This window comes from Amblyomma maculatum, chromosome 3, assembly GCF_055883805.1.
Source record: "Amblyomma maculatum isolate TAMU_Amacu chromosome 3, ASM5588380v1, whole genome shotgun sequence".
Lineage (NCBI taxonomy): Eukaryota > Metazoa > Arthropoda > Arachnida > Ixodida > Ixodidae > Amblyomma > Amblyomma maculatum.
This window is the reverse complement of record NC_139346.1, coordinates 204,370,271-204,388,784: the sequence shown is the minus strand read 5'-3', so window position 1 is coordinate 204,388,784 and position 18,514 is coordinate 204,370,271. Positions and strand designations below refer to the sequence as shown.

The window sequence follows — 18,514 nt, the reverse complement described above, 5'->3', positions numbered from 1 at the left end:
CGCAGCGACAACTGCAATGTTTGTAGGCAACCGCGCGTCGAGGCTTGGGATATTTCTGTCCTCTGGTGGGCCATGGAAGCAGAGTTTACTCTAAAAGAAGTGGAACGTCTCTGAAATGACTATCTTCCGTTCAAACGAATTGAAAATGCCAACAAAGGTGGTCCTCAGCGTGTGCTCCTTTATAAGATTCTAACGGCGTAAAGCTGTAGATCTGTTGAAATCGTTTTTATAACATTTTCCACAAATGGTGGTGGTGCTTGCTCTATACATAAAATATACCCGTTTCTTTCTGCAGTGGGAGTCATTACTGATTCTTTTTTACCTTTGCGTTCGTCCCTTGCTTCGCCTTACGACTATCACATATAAAACATATTTTCACTGCTTCCTCCACACTTCATTTTTATGCACGAGATATGGGTTCCAGGTTGCATAAAGCCTGTCAAAGGCGCGGTACCTTAATGGCCTGGTGTTACCTATCCTCCTAGCTACAGCGTACATCACAGCAGCGATGTTTCTGAGAGGCACCTTATTAAGTACGTACACCGGATATCTTCTTTCAGTTCGTAAGATTATCAATACATCAAATATTCATGAAGCAGGCAATTATGTCAAACATTGCTCACTGAGGTCTCTATACTCAGACTGCGCTGCTGTATTTCGCCCCTAAATTTCTTTTTGCACAGGTCTGGTTTGGCGCTTTCTCCTATCTGCGCATACTGCGGTGAGCAGGTATACCAAGAGACCGTTCTTTGCTGTTTTTCCACCACTTCAACACGTTGACAAGACAGTTGTTGGAGGAGCCATTGCAACTGAGCACCACGCTCTCGTCATTTGGCGCCACCATACGTGGGTACATTCCCAGATCTGTTCGTTCAGCAATTCAAAATTTATTACTGGAGTCTAGTGAATTGCCTTGCTAAATTGGCTATTACTTGGCATAGACCCCACAGTGTCATTTCCCCGTGTTATCAGTGTTTGCTTCTTTTTTTAATTCAGTGCATCACATTCAGTGTTTGCTTCTTTTTTTAATTCAGTGCATCACATTTTAGTTTTGTCACTTCCCATCCAACTTTTTTTTTTTGACCACATAAATATGCACGTTAAAAGGTCTGTTTGGCCCCTCTCCCCAACTCTTGGTCAATTCCTCTGTCTGATTATGGCGCGAGGCAGCAGCATCTCAAGAACGTTAGGCCCACTCGCAAACCCAAGCATTGGACGTTGCCGACAGCCGGGCTCCACCTACGGCCAACGAAGGGACGCTCTAGGAGCGGATGGCAATGATAGGTCTCGTCCTACTAGCCGGCTCAGTCTCCTTGCGCGACAGCCGGACGCCAGCCTCTAGGACGTCATCGATCACATCTCTCAGCAGATGGACGCACGGAATTCCAGGTTGGTTGCGCACGCTGTGAAATTGTGGCCCACTGGAAAAGGTCCGTCGCCAGGTGCCTGCAGGCTCAGCCCCAAGTCGCTTCAGCCCGCGGCTCTGGATCCCTAGACTCCAGCGTCAAAGGTCCTATACCGTGGATGGCATTTGATTTCGGCCCGAAATTGACCACCACAGAACTCGCCTCTCTGAAGGCTTTGCTGTAAGAGCACTAAGTTTCTTCTTCTCAGTACCTGTGCAATCAGATGCAGTTCCTGGAATCGACGCCACATTGACGCTGAAGGCTGTTGGCCTATACATCACCAACGTCGTTGCATGGCACCCTTTGAGAGGGGAGTCGTACAGCAGCACGTCACCCTATGCTTGACCAGGGCTTCATTTCTCCTTCGCGCAGTCCATGGTTCCTTCCGGTTTCGCGTTGATACCGCAAGTTAAAAGCCTTTACCCATCTCGACTCGATGTCTATTCACTGCTAGCTCGTTTCGACACACGCTCGACCGCCTGAAGGGTTCATGGCATATGGCTCATCTACAGCTACTGCCAGGTGCCTCTGCATCCCAGACCCGCTGAAATAACGCTGTCTGTGAACCCCGACTGCCTTTCTTCAGTTCAAACGCATGTCCCTGGAAAGTTCCTGCCCCCTTCTAGCCAGCCCTCATGGACCGTGTGCAGGAAGAACGACGATGGCGTCGATCTACGTTGAGAAGCCTGAAACTCATCCCCGCGGCCAGTATGCTTGGTCGCAGCAAGACCTATACGCGTGTGTATTGGAGCGCTTTTGGTGGCCTCATACGTTCGCCGACTTTAAAGAGCATCTGTATCATGTCAGTACCGGGAAGCCGTTCACGCGGGCGCCAAATCAATCTTTGCAGGCTTTTCCGCCACCGAGTTCGCTTTTCGAATTGGTTGGCCTCGACCATTGGGCCCGCTTCCGCGACAGAAACGAGAATGTTCCGGTTGCCATTGATCTCTTTTCCAAGGGGGTTGAGCGCTGCCTGTCCCAGACACGTTGTTATTAGTGCTCTACGCCTTGTTACGAAACGCGGAAGCTGCTCCACGTCCCAAGAATCTGAGCGCGCCCTCCGCTCTTTCGGTATTCTCCGCTCGACCATGTCCGTCAACCATCCGCAGTGCCCTCGTAGAGAGAGTTAACCATACTCTAATGATCATACACGTCTAGATCAGCTCCTTCTCGAATGAACTGGGATTGCTTTGCCAGTAATGAAGCTTACTACCACGCAGGAGACCGTGCTCGTGAGGCTGCTTTTACTCGCCTACAAGAGAACATCTTCACATCCCTTACACACGCAGCTATTCTTGCCGCCTCCAAGCACGTTCCCACCGGACTGTGCTCGAAGGCCTCATCTTGTCCGCCTCTAATCCTAAGCGCAACCTCCTAGAAGCTCATGCGCAGGCGCAGTCGGCCTGTGCGGCGGCTCAACCACTTGCAAGTTTCTCGTTCGCCACACATCCGCACAGCTTAACGCACGTCGAAGCTTTCAAATTAATAACTAAGCCTTTTCCTTGTTGTTGCCCGGCTAGTCCCCTCCTTTATATACCGACCAGAGCATGTACAGCCCCGTCCACTTCTAGCTATAACAATGTCCCTGCTTTCAAATCGTGATTGCGTCCGACCCGGCCGCACAATAAAGTTAAGTACCAGGCCATTTGAAGCAGCAGGTCTGGCTCCCTCTGTACATGCATCGGCTTGCATCGATATGCGTCTGCGTGCGACGGAATGTTGCTTTGCAGTGACCATGTTATAGCTAGAAGTGGATCACCCTGTACGCCCGTGCATCGCCATTTTGGTGTGCATCGAATCTAGTCGGAGCGCGTGTATCGCACCTGAAACCACACGTTTTCGGCAACCCCGACAGCCCCTCCGACTGCCACAACTCCCCCCCCCCATCCAACTTAAAAAGTGTAACGATGGCGAAGGTGGTCCGTGACGCAGGGTGAAGAAAGATGAATTGTTGGCGCGAAACAGTGTGTCCTGAAAAACGTTGACTGGCGAGGACTACCTATTGTTTTGCTGGTGCGGAAAACCCTGTAGCAATATAGAACAAGGGCCGAGCCAACGAGAAGCGCTAGCCACTTATCCTCCGTGCAGTTTGATTTATATTTGTGTGTGCATATGTGACATTGTCTAGCGCAGCGAATGGACTGCACCGAAGGAGGCAAAACGTGGGAGAAGTACAAGGCCATCAAGAGGTCAGATGATGAACAAAAGCAACTCAAGAGGATGTTCGAGTTAAATGCGCAGCGCCTCAGCAATTTCTGTACTATTTAGACATAGTGCGGAAGTAAAAAAAAAAAAATATTTTCCCTGCTCTTGTTACAACCAAAACAAGGGCAGGTCGCCGCACCTGAGACTAGTTCAGTCGCGTGTGTTCGTGAGTTCGTCGGCTCGAACCAGGAGCGCGCCATTGAGTACGTCGGTCGCATACTCCCTCTCCTCTTCGAGCCGCTTATCATATGGCAGCCTATGCTTGAAGGCTACAGGAAATTACCCAACTGTCTGAAAAAAAAAATCATATACAGTTGAGAGTCACCGTCGAGCTCGCTTATAACAAACCGGATTTTCACGCGCATGGCACTGTGCATCCGGAGTTCGTAGTAAATCCACTTTTTATATTGAAACTTGAAATATAGACTGCAGCAAAAGAAACAAAAAAGTGGGTCATGCGCGGCCACGTTTGCAAAGCATACCCTGCCGCGGCATGCACTTTCAAGATCTCCAACTCGGTCATAGCTTATTCTCGCCGAGTCATGCATTAATCTCCTTTAGGGACACAATAACCAATCGCGGCTGAAGCGTTCACAGCAGCTGGTGGCAAATCGGCTTCCTTAATCGCATTCCTGGCGGTCAGGGTGCGTTTGTACTTAGCGTACAGTACATTCTTCATTAATGCAGGCCTCCGCGGTGTCGGCTCTCGCAACAACGAAATCATCCCAGCCGACACCTCAACAACCCATCATCAAAAACTCGATAACGCGTTGACACACATCTACACGTGTATGGCCAGGGTAATATACCGCAGTCTCAGCCGTCGATGCGACGATGTCTATACAGTGACGATGGTACCGCAACGAACCTGTTTACATATTAACTGAACTGTATGCTCGTGATAGCAAACAAAAGGCGGAGAGCCGCCGCCTGGGCAGGAGACGCATCCGAGTGATAGAAAACAACTGAACTGGTTAGACATGAGGCTGTCTGCGCTCGTTCGTTCGACCATTGCACTTCGCTCTTGTCGAATCCAGGCTCGACGACTTGGTCGCGATAATATTTAACTCTTTTTGCAATTATTTCACCCTACAAGTGCCGAGCACTTGGCCGGGGAAACCATGCACACATAGGGAAACCAGGGAGTACCAGGCGGCATGGGAGATTCGATCAGCTCAGGCAGATGCTGCATCTACGCCGTCGCTTCCGCAATCGACCAGTGGAAGATTCACATCGTATTTTAGTTTTTGTCGTTGCCCTCATAATAGAGGCGCGTGTCCGTAAGAGGGATTGGCCAAGACCAGGCGATAACAACTTATTTCGTTCTGCTTTTTTAACGATTTAATTCAGGAGTGATTAGACATGGAAAAGGGTCAATTTGGATTCATAGATAGACATAGTTGAAGGAGAAAAATAGGCCTCATTACATTGACTTCAAGAATGTACGTACTACAAAAGCAAACAAGAAAAGGAAAAAGCGGTTTAATTTCGTTTAGCCGCTGTGTGATGTCTGAAGCCTTCAGGCTCGGGCAACAATGACGCTTGCGCGACATAGCGCTGGAAAAGGGGATGGAAATGTCACCGACGGCCTCACGCTCGCTGCGCGCTCTCCCGCCATGTATGCAGCGCCGCCAGAGCTCCGAGTTAAAAGAAGTTAATCGAAATGAAATCGAAAATGCAAATAAAGATAACAAAAAAAACAAGAAATAAAAATGGTGATAAGGAAAACAAAGAAATAACAAAATAAAGTTACACTGATAAAGATAAAGAAAGTAAAGTCTTGAGTTCTGCGCGTCGAGAAAGCAACGAAACGCAGGATGAGCTCATAACGAAACTATAGGTACGAATTTCGCAATGTTTTCACGTTTAAGGAGACTTAAGTGTATCCCTGTCATTTTTTAGATGGGAATAGCACTCAACGAAACATTTGGGTCCCTAGTCAGACACGCCACTCCTATAGGTCATGAAGGCACTTTCGTACGCTTTGCTAAGCTGCTCTTATAAGTTGGGTAATCCCTCAGATAATGTGGCATACTAACGAGTATACGTGACCCGAATCCGAGGTGAAACTCCAAGTTCTAGCGCACCTCGGCGTAAGCATACATCACGTCCGTAATATTTTACTGATCTCAATTCTCTCTTCAAGCACAACCTCAAGTATTACCATTTGCACGTTAATTCTGGTAAATAAACTGTTCATGTTGCCAGAACGCCGGGGTACATACTCTCAGTGACTTTTTACTAACTACGATTGCCTTTAAACTGCCGAAAGATGTCAATAATTATGCGTCGGAAATATTATACGCTGAAAGCGAAACGCGGTGTAGCAAGAAACTATAAACAAGCACTTTTTACAAAGGGAACTTGTCATGAACACTTTTTTTTCGCATGTCATATGCATTATACTGTAATAATTAATACTTCAGCTCATCTCCGCTCGGGAGATTCGTTGCCTTTTGCTGTTATCGTTCTTTATATAGTCAGAAACGTTCTCGATTTGTTTTTCTGTAGCCGTTTTAGCTACTTACCGCGAGCGAAGGTCAAACTTTAAGATGAAGATTATGCAGCGTGTCGAAAGAGTGGGCTATTTCCTTCAATGTTTTCACAGCAGTGTCTTATAGTATTCCACCGTTACCCGACAATTAAAATTGTCATTCAAGAAAGCTGGACCTGTCTGAAATAAACACCGAAAAAATTCCGTCTAATCTTTAGAAAACAAAAACAAAGAAGCCCAAATCCTAGATATCACTTGTGTCAAAAGTCATAGAGTTTACAGCATTTGCACCGTTATGCGCGCAGTTCATAGGCAGAGCGAACTTGCGGGGAGCGGTAGAGGGGGTACTTGTCGCTGAACTCCCCCTCCAAGCGAGGAATTGTAGAAAGGAAAAGCCCTATCTTGCATCAATAGAGGGTTTACAAAAGTACGTCTGGCAACCATGAGCGGCACGCTGATCCCGCTCTGGCCGCCATATTTTGTTCGCTTCATCCGTTCGCTTCGTGTCAGTCCGTCAGCGCTCGCCGTTCTGTTCGCGCTTTTCACGTTCTAACCTAGTGTGCTGTGCTTGGACCTCTCTTCGGTCCCTGGCGGTTTCTGTTAGCGACGCCTAGAAGCGTATTTTGACAGCCGAGACGTGTCGGGGCCCACCGGCCGCGCTGCCGAGCGCAGTTACAAATTGCTCTATGAGTCATGTATGAGCCCCTCGGCAATCCGCAGCGTCATCCCTATCCAGGTACAGTATCCAGAGTTCTGTAATGTGGATTTTTTTTTTATCTGTGCGCCTTTGCCGTTTACTTAAACGCCTATGAGAGATCATCGCGAGTATGTTTGCTTGGTTTGCGCTATCACCGTCGCTCACCCACTGGAAGATACTTGGTTGGTGAAATGAGCGAGGATGCATTTTATTTATGATAAAAAGATCGTGCGTAATTTGACGTAAGTTGGACTGGCGCTTAGCACTTTCCTTCCCATGCCATCGACGCAGTAGTTGGCATTAGTCTCGGAAATAATTGGGGTCTGGGTAAAAAAAGTGCCATGGTAATTTCTTCCAGTGATTGAATATTGATTGGTGTGCGATAGGCGATGACGAGTTAATAAAATGTAAATAATTGATTAATTGATGAAATAAAGGAACTAAAAAAAGGAAAAATTGGAAAGTAGGGGTTTAAAGGTGACAGAACGAAAAACCAGTGCTTGGTGATGCTAGGGAAGAAAATTTAGAATGTGTAATTTATTAACTGAAATAATTGAAGAATGTGTTCAAAAGTGTCAAATTGCTCAGAATGGAAAGCCGATTGTTGCTGACACATGCGTATTGGTGTATAAAAACATAAAACGTCAAATAAAATAAAAATAAAGAAAGAAATGATAGAAATATAACACAACATACATAACATAGAAATATAGCATACATAACAACATATAACATACTACACTTGTGCGTAGTATGTTACTTTTGATGAATTCATATTTCACTGCATTGTATTCTTTTCGTCCCTCCTGCTAGGGCCGAGTTAGGACCTGCAGTATTTGGTAAATAAAATAAATAAATAAATAAGAGAGCTAAAATATAACACATGAACAAAGAAAACATCGTGCGTGTGTGTGTATGAGAGAGAGACACTATCTCGTTATACCCTTAACGGCGGAGCTTAAGTGACCCCCTAATTTTTCTATAACGATATGATATAATATAAATCTGATTTTATGAACACAGCCAGTTGCACAAGGCACAAACACTTCGCAGTAATGTGAGTTGACTTTTCAAATTTCTTTTCGTTTCAGCCGAGTTCCTCCTCCTCCGAGCTCCTCGAAGCTTCCAATGTCAGCGCTTTCATATGAGATTACGGCTTCAATGTTTACTTTCTGACAGAAGAAATAAACAAGAAATCGACATATTTAAAAATTCCAGTGAATTTCAGGTAGCTGTGAATTAGCGAACCATCGGGTGACTTGAAAAAATACACAAAAGTGAAGCGCACGCTTCGTTATTTTATCGGCCGCGCTGGCAGGTACAAAACCTGAGCTGCGCGCTCTGGACGTGGACCGGTCGAAACGGGCTGCACGTGAGCATATTACAACACACCAGTGGGATGTCATCTTTTCCTGATTTTCTAGACGCCGCGGGTTTGGCAGCCGCTTGCTTTTGCAGCGTGAAACACGTACCTCGGGCACACTAGACAACCGTATTGCTCTCTGCACCAAGCACTACCATTTCGTACGACTGTGAAAAGTAGTTTCGGTAATCATGCCCGTGTCTTAAATCCAATACACAATGGTAAATGCCACCTACGTACAATATGTTTCAAAGAACGTATTTGGCACAATAGCTTTCGTTATACATGGATTGCTCCTTCTCCCGTGTCTTCCATCGCAGCATAAGCTTATCCTTCAAGTTGACAAGGCTCCATAGCGCGCAAAACAACCTTGCTGTTTTAGGTGATAGCACATTCTGTGAGTTAGCTCCCAGTCAGAGGGACGTGTAGTAATGCTTTACATGACCCTTGTAAAGGCGATTAGGACTGCAAACGAACGGTCGCATACACGCGTATACCTTGATTCCGTGCGCGTCTACGACGGTGCGCTGCCTGCAGAAGGGCACGCAACAACATGCTGGCATCATTCCGAATAGAGCTTGTAGCTAACAGCGACTGCTGTGATGTTAAAAAATGAAACAATCGCTTGTGAGCATTCCAATGCACCTTTCGGTGCATGCACGGGTTCTACAAAGGCGCACGTCGACAGCGTACTCGATGGGAGGCGCGGGCGGACTGAGCAAAACATGGCCGCCGCGCACAGTTTTTGTTTCTTTCACTAGATGGCGCTAACTTTTGTAAAGCCTCTATTGTCAGTGCGAGAACTCCAAAGAATAAACGGTTCAAGCTGTTGGCTGAAAAGTAGACTCAATAACTACATGTTTCGACAATCTGAAGCCTATATTACTTCAGCCTTTCCTCTCGTACAGGGATACATATAACAGTCACAAATAAAAAAAAAAAAAAAAAAGGCTAAGATGTAAGCCTCATGTTCACCGGTTGCTACACTCGCTCATTCTATCCCTCCCCCTGGTCTTCCTGCTCAAAATAAAGGTCGTAGACTGGATGATCTTTAAACAATTTACAAATTTGCATTTTAAAAACTACAAGTAGTATGGGGTATGCGCAGATGGATTTTACAGCATATGACAGATGTCTTGTATCTGAGAGAGTGAGTTGCAAGATGATTAATTAAGTGAAATTAACTAAGGTGCTTTCTTTTAGTTTTCATTTAGGAGGTAATATTATGTTGCGAAATTGAGGGCCGCCACCGCCAACATTAAAGGTTAACCCCGTTTAAAATTTTCTTAATCGTTAATGTGGCTCGCAGAATTTATTCTTGAAAATGCACATCTGAAAGCTCGCTGAGGTAGCATTCCCGCTTCGCGCAATTGTCTAATTATATCGTTATGGGTGGTGGTCACTGAAATAATATTAACTTGCATATTAACCACTATCATATAATAAATGACCTTCAACTTCGAAATAGTTCTTAAGATAAAAAATAAAAGGTTAATTAGTTAATTCCAATTAATTCAACGTATAATTATCCAGCTCTGTCCCCTGCAAGATGCCTACCTTGCTTTAAAACCCACCCGCTCAGACTGCACAGACGTATATCTCGTTGCTTTTAAACTACACGTTTCAAATGGCTTAAAAAATGCACTCTGCCACTGATGACAGCATTTGCCCACTCATAATTCCTGTTGTCGAAGCGTTTATTAGGGGACTGAGGTAGGTTTGCTTCCCTTGCGTTTTGATAGTAAAAAGATACCTTCCCCTCCCGGAATTTCTACCGTGGGCATTCACTCACGACGTACGACAAATGCGCTGGCGCCATTTCTCCTGTACGTAATCTCAAGTTTAGTGCTGCCAAAGTTAATGAGCCGTAAACGCGATAACTAGAGAAGTATAAACACGGAATGGAGGGACACCGTAGCGGAGAAAGAGACGCTCCGAGTCTTGCGCCAAATGTTTGAGCTAAGCACGCCGTAGAAAAGTTTATCGTCTTTTCTTTTTTTGCCTTTTCGCGTCACACTTAAAGGTTGTATTATTTACTGTGCACAGACAGTTTTTCCAGAGTTCACGCATTCTTCAACGTTTTGTGACGATACTTATTAAGAAAAAAATATTAGCGGCTTCGGCTGGCATCTTGCACTCTTTTAGAGAAAAGAGTGCTAGCGCAAAAGAGGCGATGTTCGTATCAGTTCTGTTATGAATCAAGGAAATATTCTTACGTCATTAGAGCTTAAACTACATGGCCCCGGCTTGTGTCGAGGTCAGCAAAGTATGACGGCTGTACGACTCTTATTTTTTGAAAAATTCAATTCTATTCCTTGCCCGAATAGTTGCAGCCAAAATCCGTCCCCCGTGTACGAAAGCATCGAAGCCGCTTCGCGGAAGTAAAACGAAATGTTCCTGATCGGCAGCAGTTAGTATGCAATTTGTGGCTGGTGCTTTAATCATTACGTCATTGTAGGCTCATCTATATTGTCACGGGGTGGTGACAGTGTCATAGGCTACAAATGAAGAGACAGGTGGGTGAAGCACTGTAATGAACTCTTTATTGGGCTGACTTGCGCCCGCAAAAGAATTAAACTCGGCGACGGCGATAACAACAAACGTGCTCGTCGGTCGTCGAACTATAAAGGGGGAACTGCAAAGCCCTTTTCACGCGCCGCGACGTCAACGCCGGCGTCACGGCAGGCGTCGCAAAAGGGGAATGTACCTGCATGTTCCTGGTACCGGCTTGCTCACCCTCTCGCGCGGACTGAGAAAATTAAAAACCATGACGAAAAGATCAGGGAAGAGTTGAAAGGCACCCAGTCTGTGAAGAAAAGGAGCAGTTGTTGTTGTGGCTGTAAGAAGAAGGAAAAGAAAATGCACGGGCCTGCTACTGGCTCTGTGGCTGATCCACCTCCGCTGCCTCGTGCAGACAGAAGAGAAAATAGAGAAGAAAGAAAATTAAGAGGGAAAGAAAGACGCGCGCCGCAACAACAGCCGTCGTCCACCACCGAAATGGTGGCAGGTGCAATGACGGCCTACAACCGATAAAAATTCGGTAGCAGGCTAGCCCCCGCCGCAAGAGGCGGTGACCTACCTGCACCTGCCCCATCAAGGGAGTCCTGCCCAAAAGGAGCAGGGGGAGCTAAGTGGACTTCAAGAGCGGAAGAGTAGGGGACAGCTGCGCGGTCCCCTCCTATTGTTGTAACCCCGTCGGTATTTTTTTTTTCGTTATAGTTTTATATATGTGTAGCGCGCGCACTCACGCGCCAAATATCTGGCACGGACAGATCGGAGCGTCAGCGCTCGCGAAGCTCGCGTCAGACGTGCCGCGCATGCGCAGACCGGCTTTGGCTGCCGCGCGCGACGACGTTGGCGCGGCAGCGCATGACGTGTGTGTGTGTCGCACGCGCCAACGCTCAATTTAAAGGCGACAAGGAAAAATCGAGATAAAGCCACAGACCGTGACTAGCGTAATCTGCAACATTGCGGAAACACACGCGAGTGGCAGGAATCTTCTAGATTCCTCTCGAAGCATCTTGCGCGACAAAGAGAATGATAAAGCACCATCTCACGACAACAAGCATGAACAAAAACACAGGGCAGAATCGATCATCGTGCTAGAATCACTGTGATAAGTCCGCATGCCGGCGGCTACCAAAAAACAACAACTAAAGACTTGAATAATTCGCTGCAATATCTTTTTTTGGCATCAGATTATTATACTGCGCGTTCGATAACACCATGTCCTACGATGACTGCATGGAGTATAAAGGTAAAATTTGCACCGAACAGCATAAAGGTTAAACCTTCAGCGATTCAATGCTAATTGAGCAGCGAGTCCGGTAGTGGATTACTTAGAATGAGCGAGTTAGAATGAACAAGTCTTGCATTTATGGTCGTCCATGTCCAGTTGCTCGTATCGTTTTCTCTCTCTTCAATGTTTTCTAGGCAAGGAGACCGGATGTCGTCCTAGCATCGTTTGTCACTTTTGAGGCCGGAATTTAATTCATCAGCCCTATCATAGAGGTCCCCAACAAAAAATAAACAGAGCACCGAAACTATAAGATCAGTAGTATTTAATCTGGGCTGCCTAACATAGGCTCGGTAAAGGGCAGGTGAAATGAATTATAAATTATTCATGGCACGCAACGATTGCGACAGGATTCTGGAAGCATGTTCAGAAGCATAAGTGTTGAACTTGAAATATGAAATGTTGGAATAAATTGAAGTTCAAGCCGCGCCCTTCTCAGTATACCAATACATGCGATCACACACATTAAGAGTGAGTATTCCTTAACACAAAGGGCACCTTGGGAGCTTGAAAAATTCTGGCACGTATACTGACTACGACAGAAATGCTCGTCAAAAGTCAGGCACGTAGCTCGTAAGAATAATTTGTTAGGAAAAGTTATGCAAAAAAAAGTAAAATAAAAGTTCATACGTGTCGGTAACACACACGGCAGCCACATTTTAATCGACTCGGAGCATTGTATAGCTGCCGGACATGCTCCCATTAGCAATCAGTCCCGAATATCGTAGAATCGTCCATGTATAACCGTGAAACTTTGCAGTGTGTCCGAAAGGACCTATGACAGATGACATGGTTCGCGTGGCAAGCAAGTAGATGATGGGGCCGCTTGCCGGTGGTGCCGAAGAAAGAAAACCAATGAAAATAAGTAAACGCATCAAAGATGTGCAGCAATGTTGACACTTCAGCGCAAGCAAAATGAAAAGCAAGAAATTCTAGGCTTAAGCATCGAATAAACTTCGTGGCCGACGGTGTATGTTTCATTAGGTTTCACAGGTTAGAAAAAAGTCTAGCCGAGAGGACTGCGAGCTTTTGCACTGTAGATCTCGAACTGTATACATGCGCCTCATATTTTACACCACGACGACTATGGCGACCGATGGGCGACTCCAATACCAAGAGGTAGGCAAATAGCTAACAGGATGACTGAAATGCACTTGAAAAAGCATGAATAGATGGACTAAAAGTGAAGTGCGCTCCATATTGCGCACGCATCCTGAAACCACGCAGGATGGGGAGGCGCTCAGAAAGGTGAGATATGTGTCGACCAGGTCTCGAATGATCTGAAGAGAGCACGGAGGAATTATCTAAGGAGGAAACACACGTAAAAGAAGAGGAGAGGAATTCATAATCTCGCCGCAGGTCAGATACTTCGCTTTAACCGAGGATGATGACCTCACTATCAAGAGATTGATGATAATCCTGGAAACATGAATATGGAATGCGCAGTAGAAGCAGGGAACAGGGCGGTTAGACAGATTACGGGCATGCTCCTTCGGGAGATTATATACGTGATAAATAAACGGGAACACATAAAATTCACTGACCCCGCATATAAAATAAAACTGGAAGAAATGTCAAAGCGTGGGGCAAACGACATGACGCAGTATAATGCGCAAAAGATCGAACACGCCCTAAAAGAACAGTGGCTGTAAATATGAAATGACAATATGACTACATATATTCTTCATAGATTACGAGAAAGCATTTGACTCAGTCGAAACCTTAGCATCCGTGTCTACACTGCCAGGCTATAGGTACAGAAGAGTCATGTGTAAAGACACTGAAAAATATCTATAACGGCTGTACAGCCACCGTAATTTTTAATAAGAAACCTAGCCAGGAAAGGTTTCCTGTACTATTCACTCCATGTTTACAGCGGGTAATAATAACACTGAATTAGGAACAGTCAGAGATAAAACTTCAGTTAGAATACCTTAGGAATAATCCCGGCTATTCTGGCTGAATTTCCTCGATAAATAACCTATGGGGGTGTTACTCCCGCAAGAATGCGCCACGGGGGGGCTAGACGCTAGAGTCGCCTTCTAGCCCCGACGTGCCAGCCCTAGCAGACAGAGCTGTGACCCCCAACCCGCGGTGCGAGAAATCGCCACAGCGGCGGGTTCGGGCCAGAGGGGACAAACACCGAGTTACGTACTCGAACAGAGTTTATTGCACTGCTCGAGTACACGGCAAAGGAATAGCAATTAAGAACAACCACCGTGTAGCGAGCGAACGCCGCGTACGGGGGTGAAATAACAACCACCTAATAGGGAAGCGCGTCAAGTAGGTGAGAGGAAGTGTCTGCTCACCTGACACAGCTTCTCGCTCACATCCCGTTGCGGTAAGTGCCTACGGTCAGTGTGCGATTCTCGGTGACGGCGGTGGTCTCCTCGGCAGAAATCATGAACCGCGCGCGTGCGCGCCCATTCGCCGAAGAACCCCAAGCGAGTTGCTACAGTCGCGCTCGTCCCTCGGAACGGGAGAGGAGGTCTCCCGGTTACGCCGGCAGGAAAGAGGGAAGCCCGCGGCAGCGTCGCCGCAGTCCCGGGAGGCGGCGGGGGGTGGCCAGCGTGCCCTCTCCTCCGCCAACCTCTCTGCCAGCGCGCGTAATCACGCGTGTTAATCACGCGCGGGCGTTATAATGGAGGAAGGGGATTGTGAATCCCCACAAACCCTGGGGACGAATTTCAAAGCATGGAATCATGGTCGTGGACCTATAGAGGCATAACAGGACGATTGGTGTAAAATTTGATGCGCAGAAATATTAAGCATGGTTGAATAATCTCGGAAGCACATTTTGGGAAGGCAGCGAAGCATTGGAAGTAGTCAGCTGTGCTTTGGATGCTTTGGGTACGTAGTGAGCACTGACCGGAACAGCATTTGTGGAATAACTAGGGGGACATGTGCTGAGGGGAAGAATTTCAGTTTATCGGTATCGCTCAAGAGGGAATTATAGGACATTTGTATGTTGCCAGCACTCGCGATCACTTATGTCGCAGAAACGTGGAGGTCAACTAAAATGCTTGTAATTAAACTGAGGCCAGCGCAGTGAGCTGTGCAAATAAAAATTACTGGTGCAATTTTATGAGACAGCAAAAAGCAAAATGGCTGATGGAAAAACACACATTAATGAAATCCTAATTGAAATTAAGAATGAATAGGCATGGAAAAGGAATGTACACAGGGTAATCGTTAGTCGTTAAGGCTGGATTCCAAAAGAAGGCGAGCGAGGCTTTTGCTCGACAATAGATACCATGCCCATGACAATGGCCATGAAGAAGAAACCTATGGTTCTGGCAGTCTTGACGTCACAGGTCGCGTAAAAGTGTACACGCACAGTTGCCGCCATCTTCATGCGATTACGCTACATCCATCAGTGCTGGCAGCACAGAGCGTTTTATTTACACCGCTAAGGACGACGGTGACGCTGGTGAGCACTCTGAAGATCAGACTACAAGCAATATAAACGCAAGTGATAGTAAAATACTAGACTACCGCCGCCATGAGTCCGGAACTCACTGGCGGCATGTACTACAGCGGCAGCTTGTTTCACTTATTCGGTTTAGTTAGCATAATCGGAGAATGGTTGCCGTAGGCGGGCGAGAGTGACGCGAGAGCGTATAACCCAGAGGCCACGGGAACCACTGGGAGGGGCAGGTCAGTGTGGAAGGACAAAGCTCATGGCGAGAGTGGAGTAATGTAGCTCTGTTCGTCTATATATATGGCGTCAGCAGTGAAATACACTGACTAATGAGTCGAGAACGTCGGACTGGTGAGGGCGCCGCAAAACTTTATTAGCGAAAGAGCGAGTACGCGCGGAAAACTAAAAAAAAAAAAAAAAAATAAGAAAAGAAAAGGAGGCCCAGTGCGACTGTCGTTCCTATTTCTTCACCATCGTCCTCATTTCTGTTGCGCTGCCGCTTTTAACGATCTCTACCTTAGTATATTGTGACATAAAGGCGCGCATCAACATCTGTTGCTCAAATCTCGCCTTGTACAGAGATTCATTGACTTTTTTCTTCTATTTTCTAGTCTTTATTGTCTGCAAAATCATTCAGCTACTAAAGTAATTTTTTTCTTTCTAGGGGGGGAGGGGGCGGGGGCTAGTTTGCCCATAACGACGTGAAAAAACTTCAGCGCAAATGAAATAGCTCGAAGGCGAAAAGAAGAGGGGACAGGAAAGAGCGCTATTTCCTGTCCTCTCTTCTTTTCGCCTTCGGGCTATTTCGTTTGCGCTGAAGTTTTTCAGATTACTCTACTAATTACCCGTAGATTAAATGTCTAAATTAAAAATAAAGGAACCAAGCATATCCAATGCACCTATTGTCTTCTGGATGTTTTAACACGTTACACACTCCCCATTTAACTGCTACAGTTCTCAACTTCGTTTTAACTAGGTTAACTATCGTTGGTTATGAAATTCGAAACTGCATTCATATGCATAAAACCTTAACAGAAAAGAAGCCGTTATGGCTTGCCGCACAAAACTTTATTTGGACATCTGTTTTATATCCTCCGTGAAGTGCAAACAATGTTTTGAAAGGCCGTGGACCGTCTTGAAAAGTAGCTGTCTGAAATATTTGCACCAAGTTACTGTAAATAAAAAAGCTTGCAAGTGACAGCAGTGCCACTTACTGTCCCGAGGCGTGTCTCAGAAAATAAAATCTGCTTTTCTGTGGGGCGCCCTTCTCCAGGAAGTATTGAGTGTGCACTGGGTAAAAGATGTGAGCGAGCAGATGGTCACGTGATAGGCTTATTGAAAGCCAAATAATAACCAAATTTTAGACGATCTACACATTTCATGTTGACACTTTGTTCCTCAAATATGCATGTGATAAGTTAGCTAAATATGTATTTTACTAGTCATTGAAATTTGGCGAAAAAGATTGCCATAGTAGTCCAGGTGACTCTATACAGTTGTAAGCTAGTTTCACGGTGCTAGCACAGACTTTTAAAAGCTTCGTTGCGTTTAGATGGAGCACCTGTTCTGCTTAACTAAGCTTTTATTATTCATTATCGTTGTACTCACACGGCGCAAAAAAAATCAAAGAATATCCGCCCACCCCCCCCCCCCCCCCTTTCTGGGAATAGGTGGAACCAAACAGCCGAGGCATCATGCAGTATGCACAGTGGAGACTGATATAGAAGGTTAATCTAAGTCTGTAATAATGCTCAATGACTGCGAGTGCTGCAAGAAACATGTCCAGGCTCACTTTTCAAAAGTATCACATGACCAACCGCTCAGGGCCGCTGAGGCCCATACTTGGAAGGTAACTGCCATACTGGAAAGCCTCCACAGGACATGCCTTCGAGCTGTGCTCTAAACGTGTCCACAGGACATACGGTATACGTTTACGCCAGCTAGACAAAATTCAAGTCGGGTCATATTTGAGGCGAAAAGTAAAAATATCGAGGAAAAGACTGAACGACTAGGGTCACGTGTTTCCTTCTCCAAACTCGCTCTCTCTCTCTCTTTCTCTCGAATAGTCGACTCGACCCGCATTGTGTCGAGTTCATGCATACAAGGCAGGAAAGTTTCAGATGGCATCTTAAGCGTGTTCAGGGACGCCGCTTAGAGCGTGCATGTTGAAGAAGGAAAACGCATGCAGCCAGAGAGTCGACCGACCGTATGCGGGCCTTCTTGTCCTTGTCGTCCGCCTCGTCGGCCGAGTCCGAGTCGGTGTCGTCGTCCCAGACGCTCTTGAAGGCCCCCTTGCGTCGGTTCACCAGAGTGGACTCGACCGTCCCGTAGGAGACGCCCGTAGTGGCCGCATCCTTCAGCTCCATATTGTCGGGCATTTTGCCGTCTCTCAAAGGTAACTAAACCCGCACACACGCAGAAAGACGGTAACTAGAACGACGGAATTCGATACGAGATTCAGAAAGGATGGCTCCCCACTCCACTCTCTCGGGTGTCGCGTAGAGGCAGAGACGGTGCGACAGCGGTACTGGCGCCCGCTTTGCAGGCGGAAAAAAATAAAAATAAATAAACTGCAAAGTTGAAATGGATTTTTTTCCCGTCCTTATTGGAGAGAGCGGGCGTTGGGGCCAATGCAGCAGCTGTTGCCGCGTGCGGCCAAAAGAGCTCAGCAGCGGATGACGAGCGGCTGTGATGTGCACGTCACATCCTGCCAGATGTTGGGTCGCATGTCGTCGTTTACAAGCGTTGCTCGTCCGCTGTACGCGCAGATGTACCTGACCTCGGTGCGGCGTGTTTCCAGCGTGACGCACTTCTCAGACACTATACGGCGCTGTGAACTCGAAATGTCACAAAAATGCCACGAAGTGGCGAGCCCACTGCAGCACAGGCCGACGATATGCTGTTGAATGCTAGAGAAGACAGTCGAAGTAGCCTTGTGGGATGCTCTACCTTGCTGTTTAGAGCAGCTGTACACCTCCACTTCCAATGCACATCAGTGCTTAGTGCGCATGCGTGCTGTGCGAAGCCAGTGCGTGTTGGGGGACCCGAGCCTGTCATATACTCAGACCCAGAAAGGCTTAACAAGCGCCTGTTTTTCGCGGGAACTTGTTTATGAAAGCATTTTTTTTTCGC

General features: G+C 46.6%; 1 protein-coding gene across 1 annotated transcript in view; it reads right to left on the bottom strand.

Annotated features, from left to right (window-relative positions):
• The window catches only part of LOC146197483 (scoloptoxin SSD14-like), a 37,943-nt gene extending 19,924 nt beyond the window's left edge, over positions 1–18,019 (bottom strand). The window contains exon 1 of the mRNA XM_084599323.1: positions 17,588–18,019. Within this exon, the coding sequence (XP_084455449.1) occupies positions 17,588–17,760 (173 nt within the window). The 5' untranslated portion in view covers positions 17,761–18,019. The remainder of the gene's footprint in view (positions 1–17,587) is intronic.
• Positions 18,020–18,514: the final 495 nt, after the last annotated feature.